Below are 18,841 nucleotides of genomic sequence, written 5' to 3' on the forward strand. Positions count from 1 at the left end.
ATTCAGAAGGTATCACTCTTCCTCCTGAATCTGTTATGAAGCACTTTGGGATCAAAGTTGGTGTTTAAGTGTAAGGGTGTTCTATAATCATTTTATTTGTACATAAAATCCAGAAATAGCAGCGTTTGTAACATGATATGTATTGTTCCAGGATAGTCATGTTACAGTATGCTCAGTTTTAAAGGAAAAGAGAACATTTCTTTTTAATAATAATACCTAGCTCTTATGTTGTGAGTTTTTAGCTGGAGATCTAATTATTCCTTTATTATGTAGTACATCATCATCACTTTCTCTTGCCTTTTTTTTTTTTTTTTTTTGGGCAGCATATTGTGTTCATTGTCAAATTCTTTGTGGCCTGGATGATTCCAGACGTTCCAGCAGAGGTGAAAGCCAGAATAAAACGTGAAAAGTTCTTAACTCAAAAAATTCTGCATGAATATGAACTCAATAAGCTGAAGCAGAAACTGTGTGAATGCAAGACGTATGAAAACATGGAAAAGGAAGTAATTGCCACAGAAGGAAAAGTGGAGTTATCCCAGGCAATGTAGCTGGAGGGGCTGTCCGATTTTAGTCCCTGAAACTCTAGTCCTTATTTATCTGTGATCTGCTCAGTATGCAGTATGTTGAAAGCCATATGATAGTTTTAACCCTTTGCTTTCAGTCCAAAGATTTTAAACATTTGTTTTTCCAAAAGACACCTGTTACTGAGTATTGTAGGCTTGGTAAATACTATTTCTCAATTTCCCTGTTTTGTAGCTGTTCTGTAGCTATCCATAGGTCTGGACAATGGATAAATCTCATGGGTCTAAAAATCAATATATTATTTGGAAATCCTATGATGCTGATTCCCAGCATAGGGGTTGTGATTTTCCCCGAGAGGTTGTGATCAGGTGGGTCACAACTATCCTGAGCTTCCCATACTTCTAAATGGGAGAAGAAGGGACAGTGCCAACTAGCTTCCAGCTAGATGTCAAGGAATGTACTGGACAACTCCTGCTACAGAGAAGATTGAGAATGAGTGTCTAGAACATCACAACTTAATTAGCTAACATGGAGGCAAAATGATCTTTTTTTGTATCCACTACATTTCATATATAATATTTGTTCACAGGCTTGCAACTTGTATTCATTTTTTAGGAACATGTGTTTTAAAGATATATTGACTTAATTCTACTTTGGATTTTTTAAGGCACAGAATTGAGATAGACTAATGAAGAAAAAGAATAGTTTAATTTATTTTCTATTTTTTACTCCGAATAATCCTCATCTGCTAAAGAGTTTCCTCACAATAAAGTTTAAACAGCAAAAGTTTGTAGAATAATCTGCTAGTTACAGTACTTTTGCCGGGGTTTGATAGTTTAGTTTAGACTACATTATTTAAGGAAACTTAGTTGTTTTATTTCTTAACTCTACAAGACATCATTTGAAAAACTATACTAAGTTAGTAGGGTCCTGCCCCATCGTATGACTTCTGATTATGCACATGTTATCTCTGAGAATGACAACAAAGGGATAAAATGGTTTGAACCACCTAGTCAGAAATTCTTCAGGAATTAATCACAGGGCTGTGAATTTTGAACAGACCTCAGTGTGGGGAAGCTGGACTGTAATACAGATTGATCTATATATGTCATTGTGTTTGTATGTGAATGTGATTATGAAGGGATAAAATTAAGTATTCTTAATATTTAAAAAATGCCAAGCAATGTATGTTTATGTAGCCATTGTCCTGATAGAAGGAACCCTTGAATTTTTTTGTTTTTAATCTTGCCAAGAAGAAACCTTTTTTATTTTGTCATGGGGCTGTCTGAAAAGGTATGAAGTATATTAATTCTCAGCTATTTGTGCAAGATAGCTACAAGCTATTTATGAGCACTGCCCTTGCTATATAATTTTAATTACAATATTTTACTGATTTTACTGTATTTTAAAGACATATCCACCTTACAATGATTAGTGCCTTGTTTATATGCATTTTACACAAGATGTGAAAATGCTCGCTCTATAATTAAATGATATAGTATATTTTAAAAGTGAACCTGCAGTCATCATGAAACTTTGAACCTCCATATGGCAGTGCATCGTGTTGGCTTAGCAATGGCTGCATGTGCAAACTTCAGTTTGTCAGTGCTATGCAAAAGAGTGAAAAGCACTGTGAAGTGAACTGTGAGCTGAAGACGCAATGGACTTGCTTTATTCTCCCAAAATGTAGCATGCTAAATAGTGTTATTTGGAATTTTACTATATCTGCACTTTGAAAGTTATAGTTATTTAAATGTACCAGACCAAAACCCCCATCATCTATTTTGCCTTTCAGTTAAAGAACTCATTGTTTACTAAATCCACAAGTTTTCGATTCCACTTTTGGTTTTAGCAGAGAAAACCTGTGAATCAGAAAAAGAATATAATAAATACCTGGCTAATTAGCTGATTATTATATTATAACAGAGTTTTAAATCTGTGTCTTGGGCAGAACTAACATTACTGGTAGAATTTCTAATGATAAAATGTTTACCTCTAATGAACATCACATGATTCTCCTATCAGCCAGGAAGATTACGAACATGTACATCTCTTTCCATTGCTTTAAGAGCAGAGTGGCAACTAACCACATTTGATGACTGAATACTCAGTTGGCTTTCTTAGCCAGGCTTCTCAGAATCTTTATTGACTTGAGTGTCTCCAGGGCTACTTGGTTAAATCTTTAACATTGGCAGTTAGTATATGTGATGAGCTGAGGTTGCGTGGTAACATTGATGTAACTTTAAAAACTCTGATTCATTGTAGAAGTGCATATATAGCTAAGATTAGTCTGCTGCTTAAGAACGTATGTTATATTATGAAGTGCAATAAGCCAAAGATTCATTACAATAGCTGTAATTCTGTATACTCTACCAAACCATAGTAAACGATACAAGCACTTTGTAAAATATCTGTAAAAAGCAGCAAATACTGTAAATTAAATGGAAAACGTGGTTTTCATATTTTCATGTTTAAATTATTTTCATAATTTTGTTACTGTTAGCAACCGGCAAAGCATGTGTAAAGTAGTAAGGTGAAAAGATACAACATGGTAATGTAACCTCTGAACAAGATGCACAAAAGGTCTGGTTTCAAGTTAAAAACCAGTAAACTCCGTATCTGATGTTGTATTCATGCAGATTTAAGAGAATGTCAGTTACACCAAGTCTTTGTAGTTTTTAAAAAAAAGTCTTAGTTTGCCACACTTGAAAAGTTTCCAGCAGTGTAGTTGTGTTGGCAATGGACAATGCATCTTAAAAAACAAGGAGAGACACAAATAACTTAAAGATAAGGATGCAGCACTGATGTGCAGAAGCACCAGGTAGTAAAACAATGAAGCTGATTTAACACGTGTCCCCATTTCTTACTTTAGGTCATTTTCTGAGAGCACTAACTATGTAATCTTATACTCTAGGAACATTGGGTTGTTTTCTTCACATATTATAGTATATATTAAAAAGTTAAAAACTTTGGGATCAGCTTTAAACATACACATTTTACGCTTTAAAGCATCACTTTTTCGCATGCACAAAAAGCTATTTAAAAGACAGTAAATTATCATGAAATTAACAGCTAATGTTACATAAGAACAGGTCGGTCTAAGCTGTCTCAGTATTTAACTATTTACCTTTTCTTTGTTAGTGGCTAAGCATTGTTTCAACAAACTTTTATTAGCATAACTAGGGTTATAAACTTTCACAGATTATATATTTTTTTCCTGCAAAGTGTTGCAAAGTGGCAAAAATAAAAGCCATACTGGGAATCTGAAAGTATTAAATATTCTGTGTTGAGTTTTTGTACATTTGAATACCTAGTTTTGATGTTGAATATTAATACTGAACGTACAAAATATATACTATGACTGTATATGTGTCTCTAAAAGTGTCCTTTAAACACAGGGAAACAAGTTCAGTGTTGTAGCTACTGTAATTTTTAGGCAACTGTGGATTGCTTCAATGGAATTGGTAAATGAGGAAGCTTATTGGCTTTTAAGTATAAAGAGTAACCCAATCAACGAATTTTTTCCCCAATATAGTGGTGATATTTGTGCTATGGAAAGGTTTAACATGCGATGATATAAGCAAATGACCATGAAATAAGCATGCAACCACAGAACACTATACTGTTTTTCTAGCAAATTTTATTACTATGGTTTATCTTCTTTATGTAAATTGTTTAATAATGTTGCCAGTTTCAGACTGCAGGAGAAAGTGACAGGAAAGGATAGATTTTCTTACTAAGCTGTTTGCCTCTTTTGTTTCCAGCTGATATTGTCAGGTAAATGGACTGGTATTTTTGACAGTTAAGTATCATACTGATGTATATGATTCACTAATCCTGGAATAATTTTTTAAACATTGCATTTAAACTAATCTATATGTACAATACTGAGATTTTAAATGTGTTAGTGAATAAAGCAATGTTTATTTTTTAACTGTGCTGTCAACTTTTAAAAAAATATATATATTACTTGTTTTGTAAAATTCGGCATGTGTCTGGAGTTAAGGGCTGAGTCAGTGTTCACAGTGCCACAAAAAAAGTGCTATTTGTATTACAGATGATTAATCTTTGATCATCGATTTAACATGACATTGATTTTAGATTCAACAAAAATACATACCACTGATAAGTTCCTTTTAAATACTCTCTTTGTTATAGCATGTAGTATAGTGGACCTATATCTTGCTTGAAAGCACTAATACAAAATCACAAGATAGAATGATTTATGTAGCTTCATCATGATTCATAAAAAACCAATTGTAAGGACCATTTTTTTTCTTGTATTGCATGCACTTCGCCTTGACTGATAGGCTCGTGTATATCATAACAAGGGGAGTATATCCCTGAATAATTTGTGTTTGCTATTTCTGAGAACCATGATGACATGAAAAAGCTCACCAGGCCCTCCACAATCCAATAGTTTTGCTCCTGGTGCAAACAAGATTGTGAACAAACAAGCTGTCATCTCAGGCTATCTTTTCCTGCACTATTTGAAGCAGTCTCTTTTCTCCTCCTGAACCCAATAACTTAGATGGCAATTTCCTCACATGCTTTCAGCTCCCAGAGTCTGTCCCACACAGATACCACCAGTAGAACCAGTGGACCACACATTTGGAATTCACGTTTTTAGAAGTATTTTTGTTAAGATATTGGATCAAATTGTGGTCTCAGTTACAGTTGTACAACTCCCATTGCCTCTGTAAGAGGCACCAGGATTGACCAATAGCAACTGTAATTGCCCTTAAGCGCTTGAGAAAGTATATGCCATTAACTAACTTACAGCATGAGCATAGGAAAAAAGTGCTAAAAAAGGTAAAAAGCTCCTTATGAAGAATTTTTACAGTGCTTTACTCAATGGATTTGTAAACATGAACATTTGATTCTCTTCTTTCAAACTCAGTTGTGACAACAAGCATCCATCATAGACTGTCTGTTTGGCACTCCCACTGGTGAATCTGGAGGCTGGTCCAGCGAATTCACTTTTATTTTCAACATTCAGCAGATGCTGCCACTGTTATAAAACAAAAGGCAACAGGCCATCAGATCCTCTCATTAAAGCTGAAGATGAGTCACAAAAAGCACTTGGATTGATTCCATCCAGACTTCAAAGGGTTTAACTCCAAGAAATGAATAAGTACAGGTGCAGTGATAATATCGTAATGCAAAGATAAAATGACACTAGCTTGGGAAAGAATGCTGTGCAAAAGATAAAGTAGACAATGTGATTATCTACCATGCTATTGACTCTGTAACCCTGTGTTCGGTGGGTTCCTTAAGTGGGTATCCAAAGGTAAAGTAAGAACAGTAGTAGGAAAGAGAAGAGGAGGAAAGCAGCAGCAGAGAAGGAGAAAAATAAACAGAAAAATTGAGAGAAGGTGAGCCAGGTGGAAGCAGATAAAGTGTAGGGGGATGATGTAGCTATGCCTTGATATATGATCGTTATGCTTTATGATAGAGTATCTTTCAGAAGCTCCCAGAACAAGGAGAATTAAAGCTCATTTGATACTCTTAAGAAACAATAGCCTGGCCTCGAAGGCCAGCAGCATAGAGAAAGGGTCAAATCCTGGCTAAATTTAATTCAATGACAAAAACACTTGATTCACTTCAGTGGGTCCAGGATTGCACCCAAAGAGGAGTACATTGTAATGGGAAAAAATCATAAAAACTTGTGAGACATATTGTTCAGTCATACAAGTAAATGATGGGACCTTGCAGAGAACCCTCGTCTACTGTTGTGACAGGTATGGCAATGTCCTGCAATATCCCCGAAAAACATTATTTAATTAAGTTTTAAGTTTGGAGTCCATTGTATCAAATGCAAAGGTTTTGTATTATTGTGGGCTGGGATGATCAAAGGACTATACTGAACGATGTGCCAGACAAGAATGGTCTTTGGGGACAATATGTATAAAACGGATTTCCTGGGCAAGGTCACCCAGAGGATTCAGGGGGCCTGGGGCAAAGCAATTTCGGGGGGCCCTTCCATAAAAAAAATTGCAATACTATACAATACTATATTCTCGTGGGGGCCCCTGTGGGGCCCGGGGAAAATTGCCCCACTTGCTCCCCCCTGCCCACGGGAGGCCCTGGGAAAAATAAACCTTCCACATCTCGGCACAAACCCAGTTTTGAGAAAACTTCTTTACAAAGTATCACTGGTTCTCAGCATCAGCTAGTGCTAAAAGGCACTAAAGCTCATTAAAAGGGTTGGACAAATATTTTTCATCAAAACTTTTTTTGGATAGAAAACTAGGGGGTTTTAAAACGCAGAAAAAAATCATGGACAATGTCTGCTTTCCTTCAAAATCTCTTGTGGTTTTTTTAACTGAAAAGCTGAAATTAGTCTGCCAAAACCTGAACATGATTTGGGGTTTCAGAAGTGTGTGGCCAAATATTTGCTGGTTGCTGTGTTTGATTGTTTCTTTAAACAATAAAAAAAATTCTGCTTAAAAAAAATCCAAAACTTTTGAACCACCTCAGCTTGTGACCAAACGCCTGAGCTCATCCAGTCAGAGATTTTTCCAGGTTTCTGATACTCTGCTGGCTTTCTTGACTCATATCTATCTCCATAACTTTCGGTTCATTTAGCTTAGAACATAAGAATGGCCATACTGGGTCAGACCAAAGGTCCATCTAGCTCAGTATCCTGTCTACTAACAATGGCCAATGCCAAGTGCCCCAGAGGGAGTGAACCTAACAGGTAATGATCAAGTGATCTCTCTCCTGCCATCCAGCTCCACCCTCTGACAAACAAGAGGCTAGCGACACCATTCCTTACCCATCCTGGCTAATAGTCTTTAATGGACTAAACCTCCATGCATTTATCTAACGGAAAAGCTAACAGCTTGGCTCTTCTGCAAGCCTCAAACTGCTGAATGAGCTTTAGGGTAGGGAAGGTTGTGCCTCCCAAACAGCCTGGCCCTGCCCCTTATCTGACCGTCACCCACTTCCTGCCCCCCGACTGCCCGCCCCCCTCAGAATCCTCGACCCATCCTGCTCCTTGTCCCCTCACCGTCCTCCAGAGACCTCCCAACCACCATCCCGGGACCCCACCCCTGCTCCCTGTCCCCTGACTGCCCCAACCCTTATCCACACACCCCGGTGAGTCCTGACAGACCCTTGGAATGCCCATGATCCAACCCCCCATTCCCTGTCCCCTGACTGCCCCCCAACCTCTGCCCCCTCCCTGTTCCCTGACTGTCCCCGCGACTCCCTGCCCCTTATCCAACCCCGGCCCCTTACCCCCGGCTCCCTTCTAACCTGGAGTCTCAGTGCGTCCAGGAGTGTCCCTGAACAGCGATGCAGCATGGCTCTGGTGGGGCCTGAGCCCCTCCCCACTCAAAGCCGCATGGTAAGGAGGGGGCTGCAAGCTCCAGCAGGGCCTGAGCTCCCTCCACTCGGAGTGGAGCTCGCAGCCACACCCTCTGACCACACAGCTCTGAGCTGGAGGCACTTAGGTGCCCCGCCGGAGCCATGCTGCAGCTGTTCAGGGACACTCCTGGATGCGCTGAGGCTCTGGGAGAGGGGCGGAGGCGGGGTCGGGCCGGGGAGGGAGCCTTGACCGTGGTCGTGGGGGCCCCTGAGGAGCCCGGGGCCTGGGGCAAATTGCCCCATTTGCCCCCACTCCCCCGGGTGGCCCTGTTTCTGGGAAATATCTAGGAGGAAGTGAATAGAAATTCCTCCCTCTCCCCCTAAGTTATGTAAAACCCCAGCCTTTTGAAGCTATATCCTGTGAAGGGAGCCTTTGTCTGCTGATCACCTGTTTACATGTATAAAGGAAGACTGAACTACTCATGGGTATGAGAGTTTTGACCTAAAGCTATTATGAACTTTATACCACAGAAAAACCTCTTGGAGGGGGGAAGCGGTTGAAGGACTGCTCTTACTGCAGGTGTGGGATGATCTCTGGTATGTATATTAATATGCACATAGGCTCTTTTATTGTGTTAATACCTTTTCTCTGTAATTCTCTCACCTTAAGAATAAATGTGCTTGCTTATATGGGGCTGTGTAGTAACTTATAACAGGTAGCAATTACAGTGGTTCATAGTCTCTGGAGAGAAAGCAAAGCACAGACATTGGCCTGTTTAGGTAGTATGACTTGCTTGGGTATTGTCACAGTCCAGGGCAACTGCACTTGTATTTCCCCTCAGTAGTCCAGCTGCACAGTTCCCAACACAGACAGGTTGCCTAAGGACACCTGCTTGCTTTCTCTTCAGAGATGGTTAACAGGTCTGATTGCTATAGTTATAAGGTACCACACAGCACTTCCTATGCAAGCCTACTTTATTCTTAAGATAAAAAGCACTCCATGCCAATAAACATGCTAGAGTTAACCGCAGCCGTAACATAGATTCTGGCAGGAGCAGTTCTTCAAACCCCCACTCAAGGGGGATTTCCTGGGGTTACAAGTTCATTGCACTATTGCACAAGTTCAGATCAGTACAAGCACTCAGTCTGATGTGACACTGGTAGACCCCAGTGTTTCCAGCCCTACCATAAGGAGCAGGGGGTCCTGACCGTTAGCTGGAACAGGAAGACGACCTTGAGCCTGTTTAAAATCAGGCTCTTTCTCCAAAAATTCTGTCTTTGTCTGTTGGTCCCCAGAGAATCCATTCTGAACTACTATATGCACCTCTCCATGGGGGTGGCTTTCAAGGATTGATAATGGAGGAAGTACATAGTGTTTCCCCATCTCCACTAGAGATGGTAGAATAACATACACAATTGCATTTTTAATATCATGTACCCTAAAGGTATTAACTCTAACTCAGTAAGGTTTAACTTTGTTCACTAAAGTTTAATTTCATAAGCTTTGTTCAGGCTATTACAGGGTATTGATAGTCTATCATAGGGATATCGTAGAGTAGTCCTGGAACTGTGCAGCCTGGAAAAACTCTGGTCAGGAGGGAGACAGATGGGTGTCTACACCCAAGACAGGTGATGGCTGAGGAGCAGGAGCCTACAGTGCGTGCCCTTGGCAGACCACAAGGTGGAGGTGCCCTGAACTGTGACAACAGCCCCATACGGCCCCCATTAATGTAAATGGTAAATTTTCAATTGGGGGAAAATATCAAAGCTTTTATTTACCTTGCATGATTACCAAATACCCAATAACAAGGGCTGCACTCAGAATATACCTCTTCTGTTTTAACATGGTACAAGAGGAGAAATAGTGCTAATGCTAGTTTTGTCCAGTGCACCTGTTTGTGGCTAGTCAACATTCTTCCTTTACATTCCTCATTTGTCCTATTCAAAAATGGGAAGGGCATTCTCCATGCATACATACATTAGGATGTATTTGGACGCCGGACAGTACTGATGGACAAAATGGAATGAACTTCTATTAAATATCAAGCAAATTCATGCTATACGTAAATTAATTGTAATTCAGTTCTAGAAACGTAATTGTCCCATTAGTAGGTATGTGGGAGAGTAGATGCTCCAGCTAGGGTCTGGAAGGTAGCATGCTACATCATCAGAATCTGCACATTTCAAATCTGTCTCAAAATGGAATTCGGCAACACACTGAGAAGATGCACTAGAAAAATACCTTGTCCAAAATTAAACAGACGCTGCATCTATAAAGAGAGAGGCTTTTGGACCTGACACCCTGAAAGGGTTGGAAGTCAAAGGCACAACACAAATTTTCAACAGTTGAACATCTACCCCTCTGTTTTTAAGCACTGTATTGTTGTCCTTAAATGGTGACACTGAGATGTAACAATTTTAAACCGGAACAAAAACCTAATTACCTACTCTCAATTATGCCCATACATAAAATGCTTTATGAATGCATTGCAATGGTTCGAGGCTGTATTTTGAGAAATCAGCTAGGCAGAGGAGTGGGATATGAAATTTGGCAAGGAGATCTCTACTTTGAAAGATGCCTAAGAATAGTCCTCTGCCCCAATAACTGTCTTCTTTCTTAACGAGAAATGATAGTCTAAAATGTGAATTAAGTGAGTTCAGTTTCTTTAGCTGTTGGACAAAGCAGCGCTGCAACAGTTAACCAGGAAATAACACCTTTTTCACCGAGATTACTAATTGACCTTGATTTGTCATTTTGTAGTCAAACAGTCACAGCTGTTGCTTGAGCGTACTATGCACTAACTGAACAGCTTGGGTCAGGAAAGAAATAGAAATCTGTATAGCTCTGCTCTTAATCGAGAAAAATATATGGAGTATATATATGACCATAAACAGTTTATTATTAAACTCAGGTGGATTTTTTATATACTTTGTGATTTAAATTGGACCATTGGTGGCAGCAGGATACCAGACTAGAAAGGCCAATAGTCTGATCTGGTATGGTTATTCCCATGTTCCTAGGTACAAGAGCTCCTTGTGGAATGCTCTTTCCACTCACAGGGGCCAGCTGCTGATCTGGTACATGGTCAAATCCAGAGTAATCTCATTGATGTCCCTGGAGTTACTTCAGATTTACACTGGTGTAACTGAAATCTAAGACAGCCCAGGATCCTTAGGTCCAGCTGCTACGTTGAAAAAGCTATTAAATCAATAACGGTATTTAAAGTAATGGCTGGTTACTTCTAGATGGAAAATAGCCACATTCTTAATGAGAATTACCAATGTAACATACTGCAAACCATGCTGAAAATGTACACTTTGCAGGCTCTGATTCAATTTTCATTTACATTGGTGTTAGTGAGGCGTAACTCCAGGGCAATCACTGGAGTTGCACTGGTGCAAAACTGTTGTTAGAGCGGAACAAGCTCAATCCATATTGATCTATGTACAGTCAAGTGCTCGTATTGCACTGGTAACCACACTCCAATCTTTGCCTATGAGCACTCATCCCTGGCCTCCTAAAATACTATCATGAGATCAAATTCTGAGTTTACTGGTGGAAATATGAACTAACCTAAGTGGAGTTTAACAGTTACTCTGGTTTTACATCATCCTAACTAAGAGCAGAATCTATACCACTGAATCCCTGCTCCTCATAGAACTTATTTACACAGGCTCGTGTGATTGTCTCACATAAAAAAGAAAAGCCTCTCATATTGCTGAAGCCCTTCTATGCAAACATTCCTGCTCCATCTGTTCCAGTCACACCAGCCACCTATTTTTAGCCTTGTGAACCCCAATGTGCTACCTTTTTCCCAGCCAAGACAGGACTGGCATTTCTCACCTTTACACACAACCTGCTTAACATAATAACCTTAGAAGTCTTCACTGGCATCCTATTTCCAACAAGCACATAGGGAGTTCGACATAGGGAGATGGCATTGAAATATATTGGGGCAGGGACATCATAATTTCTACTGACGTTATGTGCATTAAGTAGCTGGATCTTTTATAGAAGATTCATGTTTTCCTCCCGCATCTCAGCATACCTTACATGCTTGCCATCAATGCTATGTACAGCAGCTAAATGGTCCTGCACTCAGCAACAAAAACCTCTAGTTCAACATCAGATTTTCCCTTATTCCATTTAGCTCTCATCATGCTGACCTTTGTTGATTTCCTGCAACTGTTACTTTGTACAATTTAATAGAGGAAAAAATATTCTGGAAGCATGGACCATATGGTAGCTGACTCTTTGCATATATTTTCAAGAGTGGTTTGTGGAAAAGGTATAAAAATACCCCATCAGGAATGAACTAAAATGAAAGAACTGCTAGGAAGGTAGAGAGAAGCCTATGGTGTGTTGCCATATAGTCACCATGTAATACTTTGCTATCAGTGTCTCTTGATTAAACATTTATCCCATTAGCAAAGTATCAGTAAACATTGCAGTGATGTAGACAGTTATTTGTTCCCAGGTATTGCCATGTATTCTAGAAACTCTTTGGGTAAAATCCTGACCCCACCTGTAAGAACCTGGGCCCAAGGGGATTTTGGTCTGCTGTCATTTCCAAATCACCATTGGAAACTTAGAGTAGGGGCTTTTAGAGGAACATGTGCAGGTAGACTGTAGGCAATACCGCCCAGCAGGTCCTTTATGGTGGCCTTTCATACCCTAGTGATTGGCTGATGCTAGTATTTAGACAAGGAAGGCATTATGGGCAGCTGCCTGAGCAACAATGCAGACTGCTCCAGAATCTGCTCACTGTAGACCCTAGACTCTGGCTTCTGATCATGGTTTGTCCTTGACTCTGCTAGCTGCCTGCAACTTGTGTCTGATCCTGACTTCTTGGCATTCTGAGCTGGCTCACTCCCAAGCCTGCTACTCATCTCCTGATCACGATTAAGCGACTGACTGGTGCAAACAGGTTGCCCCTAGCCAGCCCTAACACCATGAAAGTACAGCTGTGTGAATAACAGATTGGTCAGTTCAGTGGCCATACCAAAACATCTAACTTGAAAAACAAAATTTGTTTCAGATTGAAAAAAAGTATTACATTTTGAAGATTTTTTAAAAAATTCTTTTTAGCATACACTTGAAGTACATTTTGACATGAAAAGTCTTTTGAACATTTTCTAAATGTAATGTTTTATTTTTTATTTGAAACAAACAACATTTTGATTTTTTTTTTTTTTGTAAATTGTAGGGGGAGTTAGAGTGGATGGAGGTTTAAACCAAAACAATTCTGCAAATTCAACACATATTTGTGTTGACTCTTTCATGGAAGATAACTAATAGTGAGGCAAATCAGAAACAAATACAAGAAAATATTTCCTTACATAGCCCACAGCATTCACTGGCTTGAAAGGGGAGCTTGGGCTTAAACCCGAGTCTGAACTCAGTCTCAGTGCAATGGATAGACACTCCTTCCCCCCACCCAATGCAGTCACAGAGCTCAAGCTCCAACCCAAGCCCAAATGTTTACATTGCAGTTTTATAGCTCTGCAGCCTGAACCACACAAGACTGAGGCAGCTGACAGGCCAGCCAAGGGAGTTTTATTGCAGTGTAGACACACTCTCGGAGCCCCTTTATGCCAACTGGCAAAGGGTGCACCCAACACACTGTCTTTATATTATTTAGCCAAACAGAGTCTTGTAAGGTATATAAAAACTGGTGACATGGTGGTTATTAATATTATTGTGTACAGTTAGTTTGTAAAGAAATATGTATGCGTGCAGGAAGTATGTTCCTAAAATATGTTCAATTTAAGCATTCCAAGGAAAGTGAATAAACAGTTAGAAGCAAAGGAATGTTGTTTCACCCATTTGCCTGTGTCTCCGATGTAAATTGAGCAAGGTAAGACCAGAGACAATGGAAATACATTTACATGTAAGGTAAAAATGGTGATTAAGCCAATCAAAAAAGCAAATTGACCAGAGGATGAGGAAGACAGCATTGCATCTACCAGCAAGGGACAGAAACTTTATCTGGATTTACTTTGTAAAGAATACAGTTTGAAAGTTTATTGGACTATAAAAGGAAGGGGAAAGAACTGCTTAGTTATCCAAAGGGAACAACTACCTCTGACTCTGTTAGAGTTGGATCCTCAGGCCTGAAGGGCTGGAGATGCTGCAAACTTGATGTAAGTGAGAAAACTTCTTAGGCAAAGATTGCAACTTGCTAAAATTGAGTTTTAGTCACTAGACAGATTGTTTTGTGTTGGCACCATACCTGTTTATTTTTCTCTTGCTTAGTATCACTTAAATGTCTGTTTTTTATTACTAAACTTAAACTTAGTATAGTAACATAAACCATCTCAGTACTGTTATATTGAGTTAAAGTATGAGTCTTCAGTTAAACTGAGAGACTGGAGTGCTCACTGTCTCTTTGGAGGCAGCAATCAGTCATTTCTGTGAGTGTCCAGTGTGAGGGACTGGACACTGCAGAGAGATGTTTCTGAGGGGGCAACAGGTTCACTGACTGCTAGTCTCACCTTGCCTTGCAGGTAACAGAGTCTCTCCAAGTTTGCCGGTGAGGCAGACAGGGAGCTGACACACAGTCCAAGCCCCAGCAAAGCATACGCCTTGCTGAGGCAGAAGAGTAACACAGTGACTCACTGTTCTGGCTGTCCTGAGGAAAGAGTCACAGCTGCTGTTATACTTATTGCTGCCACAGTGATTATATTAGAGAGAAAGAGGGAGAGAGACCTTGCAGGAAAGGAAATCAAAACAGCAGGAAACCTGTTTCTTTGAAATGTAACAGAAGTTCTCAGAAGGTCATCAGCTAATCATGTGAAGAGAATGACCTCGAAATTAAAAGTCATTTTGAACTTTATGTTAATGAACTATGAAGGGGAGGGCTATTCAGAGAACACTTGCAGTGTGAAGACTGATTATCTGGGCAATGAGGGGAAACTGAGGTGGTACATCCAAACTGAGGCAGTGGATGGATTTGAAGCCAGACAAAGTAAGTCCCTGCTTCAGGGACCAACAGAATGCTTGTTATCTTATGGCCAGAAGGAGGTTTTAAATTCAAACTACAGTCTGCCAGTAAATCACTCTTTTCTTCTACACAAAATAAGACAGAGGAGCCAACTTATGGGTAATGAACAGGAAGAATTGAAGCTGGGCATGCACAGAAAAGGCTGGTTGTGGGGAAGGTGGGGTTGTTTTTTATTTTTGAAACTAGCAGTTGAAAGAAATTAGAATTTGGAACAATACAGAAAATCTATCTTGACTCACTTTCAGCTTTGAGAAAAAAACACTTCAGATTTCCACCCAGTGTAATCAGATACCTGCCTATATATGGAACACCCTCCCCTCCTCCTGTGCAGATGCAAAGCCATTATATCTGTGATAATATTCACACATCTGTCATGTCAGGGAGCCGGGAAGTTACCTTAGTAAGTGGGTAACTACAGGAGCAAACAGCTATACAAAACAGAACAGTATATGGGATGAGGATGGGGAGAACACTTGGCCAGATAAGTGCTTGCCATGTCTCTCTTTTTTGGGGGTGGTGGTGGTGTCCATGATTTCATATGAAGCTGGATGTGTGAAGTTTCCTGACTCAGTGTTTAAGTACGATTATTCTAGTCCAGGCTGTCATGGGCAATTCTGGGACTTTATAGTTAACTACTGGAAAAGGTATCCACAGTTTATAGTTCTTAGCACAATAAATGAAGTAAAGAAGATACACTATCATCAAAGCAACACTTTCTTTCTTCCTTTTAGACAAACAGATTTTTACAACTCATTTTAGAATCTCTTCCTTGCAGTCCTGATACAGTATGGCAGGTGGTGCTAAATTAATTAAAATAGAGCACAGTCCACAAAACGTACAAGAAATGGGGGAAAGGGGGAGAGAATTTTTTCAGTCTTTAATATTGTACATTTAACTCAGGTAGATCATTTCTTATGGTAAGAACTGAGGTTTAGTTTGGTTTTTAGAGCCAGATTTTTGCATAATAGTATCCATTTCTGTGGGCATTGAGTAATTGTGGATTCGTTTTGTCTCTGCAATTGTGTGCTTCAAATCAAGGCTTTTAGATGGCTAAGTGAATCAAATGTTGAACAAATTATGGCTGACTGAATATTTGGTACTTGATCCATCTGGCCAGAATGTGATGTCTGTACTCATGAAGAACAATAATTTACACCAAAGGGATTCCCTTTGAAATCAGAGGTCCTGGTCCCTCACTAATTTCTCTGGGACTTGTCTCTCATTGATGTGAGAGAGGATAAAATACAAGTTCAGGATTGCAGATAGCTGGAGTCCCCAGGGATTCTTTGCTAAAAGATATAGTCATAGCAAGGGAACAAACGATCATATAGAATGACACTTGTTGATGAAGCAGAACTTCTAGATCTCAAGTCTTGCTGGTGGCTTGAGTGTACAGCAGTGGATGATTACTTTATCAAGTATATTTTCACTCTTTTTCTCTGCATTAACTGTCTGCTCACAGTTTTCTCAAATTTATTTGCTATTCAAAATTGTAATTTCTCTGAGTGCATTTTGGTCCATAGATCCTTTCACAAGAAGATAGTTCATTATGGATTTCTAGTATATGAAATTGAAGCTTTGTTGACTAGTTTTCACTTGGCATATAGGTTACACTGCATGTTTTTCACTCCTGATTGGTTGAGCATAACTTCTAGAAACAGGTTTTGGTGCAGATAGTCACAGCTACAGACTAAAAATGTGTTTGCGACAATTATGCTCCAATATTTGCTTAAAATTTGCCATTTCTGGGAACACTCCCACCAGCAGACTAGTTTGCTTGGAAGTTCACAGAAAGCAAACACAACATGAATATGAATTCACTGAAATGAATACTAACAAATACTTTTCATTTTGGCCCTGCTCTATCATGAAGAGTCAGAAAATCAGGATTAAGTCCACTGAAGTCAGTGTAGTTACATCAGTGTACATGACAGATGAATCAGCCCTTCAGTTACTATTATGGGTTTTGATCTAAAGCCTATAGAAGTCAGTGACAGCCTCTATTGATTTCAGTGGGCTATGGATCTAGGGTGACCAGATGTCTCGATTTTATAGGAACAGCCCCAATATTTGGGACTTTTTCTTATATAGGTACCTATTACCCCCTAACCCCATTCTGATTTTTCTCATTTGCTATCTGATCACCCTGTACGGATCAGAACTATAATGATTTATTTGCCATGACAAGACCAGTGAGCAAAGGCTCAGACATCTCATTTTGGTTATGATGGGAGGTGGACAGACTTTATTCAGTTTATAATGTTGAGCTTCAGTGAAACCAGTTTGCTTTGTATTTGGACAGAAAGCAGAGGCTGACTTCTGTGGAAGTGCTGGCACCATCCTAGGCACCATCCAGAGGACCCTCATTCCAGGGACCTTTCTCTTTATCCTGGCTATGGGACTAACTTTGAACATGCCTGTCATCTGGATCCTCATGTTCCGGGTGAAGCGCTGGAACAGGAGCACTATTTTCCTTTGTAACTTAGTTTTGGCTGACATCTCTTGGATCTTAACCCTCCCCTTTCTGATCTACTACCATCTAAATCAGCTGCATTGGATCTTTGGAGATACTCTTTGTAAGATTACCAGGACAATTTACCATGTTTGCTATTACTGCAGCATCTACTTTGTCACTTGTCTGAGTGTGGATCGCTATTTGGCTATAGTGCATCCGCTAAAGTCTCTGTGGTTGTTAAATAAACAACAATCACTACTGATTTGCCTCTCCATATGGGTAGCAACTAGCTTGGCCAGTGTGCCAGTCCCCTTCGTTGCCAGCACCCAGGTATGCCCAGACAACAAAACTATTTGTTCTCTTTATGTATTTTCCAGCTCCACCTATATAATGCTTCTTTTTTCCATGTGCTGCACGGTGGTCGGCTGCTTGCTGCCTTTCATTGCTATCTGTTACTGTTACTGCAGCAGTGTCAGGACACTGCAAAAGACTGGCCTTCATCACTTTCAGAAAAGGGATAAGCTCACCAAGCTCATGTACTCTGTTCTGATAATTTTTGCACTCCTTTATTTCCCTTACCACCTGTCAAGAAACACCTGCATCTTCTTAAGAGCATTGTGGCCCAATGGCAATAGGTCCATTGAGCATGTAGACACCGTGTTCTTTGTAGAGGTAGCAGTGTGTAGCCTCAATACTTGCATCAACCCTCTCTTCTGTTTCCTGGCAGGAGGGGATTTTCGAGACCAGGTTTGCAAAATAGCCTCCTCTTATTGTCACACCAAAACCTGGAGGAGTCAACAGCAAAGGACATCTGTGTACCCAGTATAACTCCATTCCCTCACAAAACCAATTTTGTCAAGCTGAAAATTAGGGCAAAATTTTAGTCCCATTGAAATCAACAGCAAAACTCCGTCGACTTCAGTTGTCAGGAGATCACGGATTATATAGTACCTTGGAGATGCTTTGATCTCTCAGATTTGTAAGAACCATTAACTTGGGAAATGTAATTCTGGCGATGTGGGAGATGGTTGTAAGCAATAAAGTTATTCAGGAAGTCCCAGAGACTAAAATTTGTGTGAATCCTGGTTCCATTTTATTCAAAACACCAAAAACTACGGAGGTAGTGAACAGAACTGGCTGGTAAATGAACTTAACATCACAAAAAGTATTACTATTTCAAAAGTTTCAAAACTGATCCTTTTTTTGGTCAAAATTGAAAATGTTAACAAAATGCTAACTAGCATTTTTCACTTGCCAGAGCCCCCATTCCGATGAACAAATGTTTGTTTATTGAATCTTGTTTTCAATTTTGATAAAATTTTCAATACTTTTGATTTATTTCAAAAATATTTTAAAAATGTAGTTTTTTAAATGAAAACAAAATTGTATGTTGACAATTTTTCATAAATTTTGTTTTGAGAAAAGCCCATCTTGCTACAAAAACTTTTCACTCAAAAAATAAGATACCTTGGGTATAAGAAAACGTCTGCTTCTGGCAATGATTTCAAAGGTTGGCAAGGACAGATGTTTGCATTATTTTTGCTCATCT

At 39.6% G+C, this 18,841-nt stretch overlaps 2 protein-coding genes across 7 annotated transcripts in view; both read left to right on the forward strand.

Annotated features, from left to right (window-relative positions):
- The window catches only part of ANO5 (anoctamin 5), a 92,319-nt gene extending 87,863 nt beyond the window's left edge, over positions 1–4,456 (forward strand). For all 6 annotated transcript variants that reach the window (XM_030560167.1, XM_030560171.1, XM_030560168.1 and 3 more), the window contains one exon: positions 324–4,456. In XM_030560167.1, the coding sequence (XP_030416027.1) occupies positions 324–548 (225 nt within the window). In that variant the 3' untranslated portion in view covers positions 549–4,456. The remainder of the gene's footprint in view (positions 1–323) is intronic.
- A 10,835-nt stretch (positions 4,457–15,291) lies between these two features.
- Positions 15,292–18,120, forward strand: LOC115651152 (P2Y purinoceptor 1-like). Its single transcript, XM_030562114.1, has 2 exons — positions 15,292–15,322; positions 17,144–18,120. Exons 1-2 carry the CDS (start codon positions 15,292–15,294, stop codon positions 18,118–18,120), a joined length of 1,008 nt encoding a protein of 335 aa, XP_030417974.1.
- Positions 18,121–18,841: the final 721 nt, after the last annotated feature.

The sequence above is a fragment of the Gopherus evgoodei genome, chromosome 4 (genome assembly GCF_007399415.2).
Source record: "Gopherus evgoodei ecotype Sinaloan lineage chromosome 4, rGopEvg1_v1.p, whole genome shotgun sequence".
Taxonomy (NCBI): domain Eukaryota; kingdom Metazoa; phylum Chordata; order Testudines; family Testudinidae; genus Gopherus; species Gopherus evgoodei.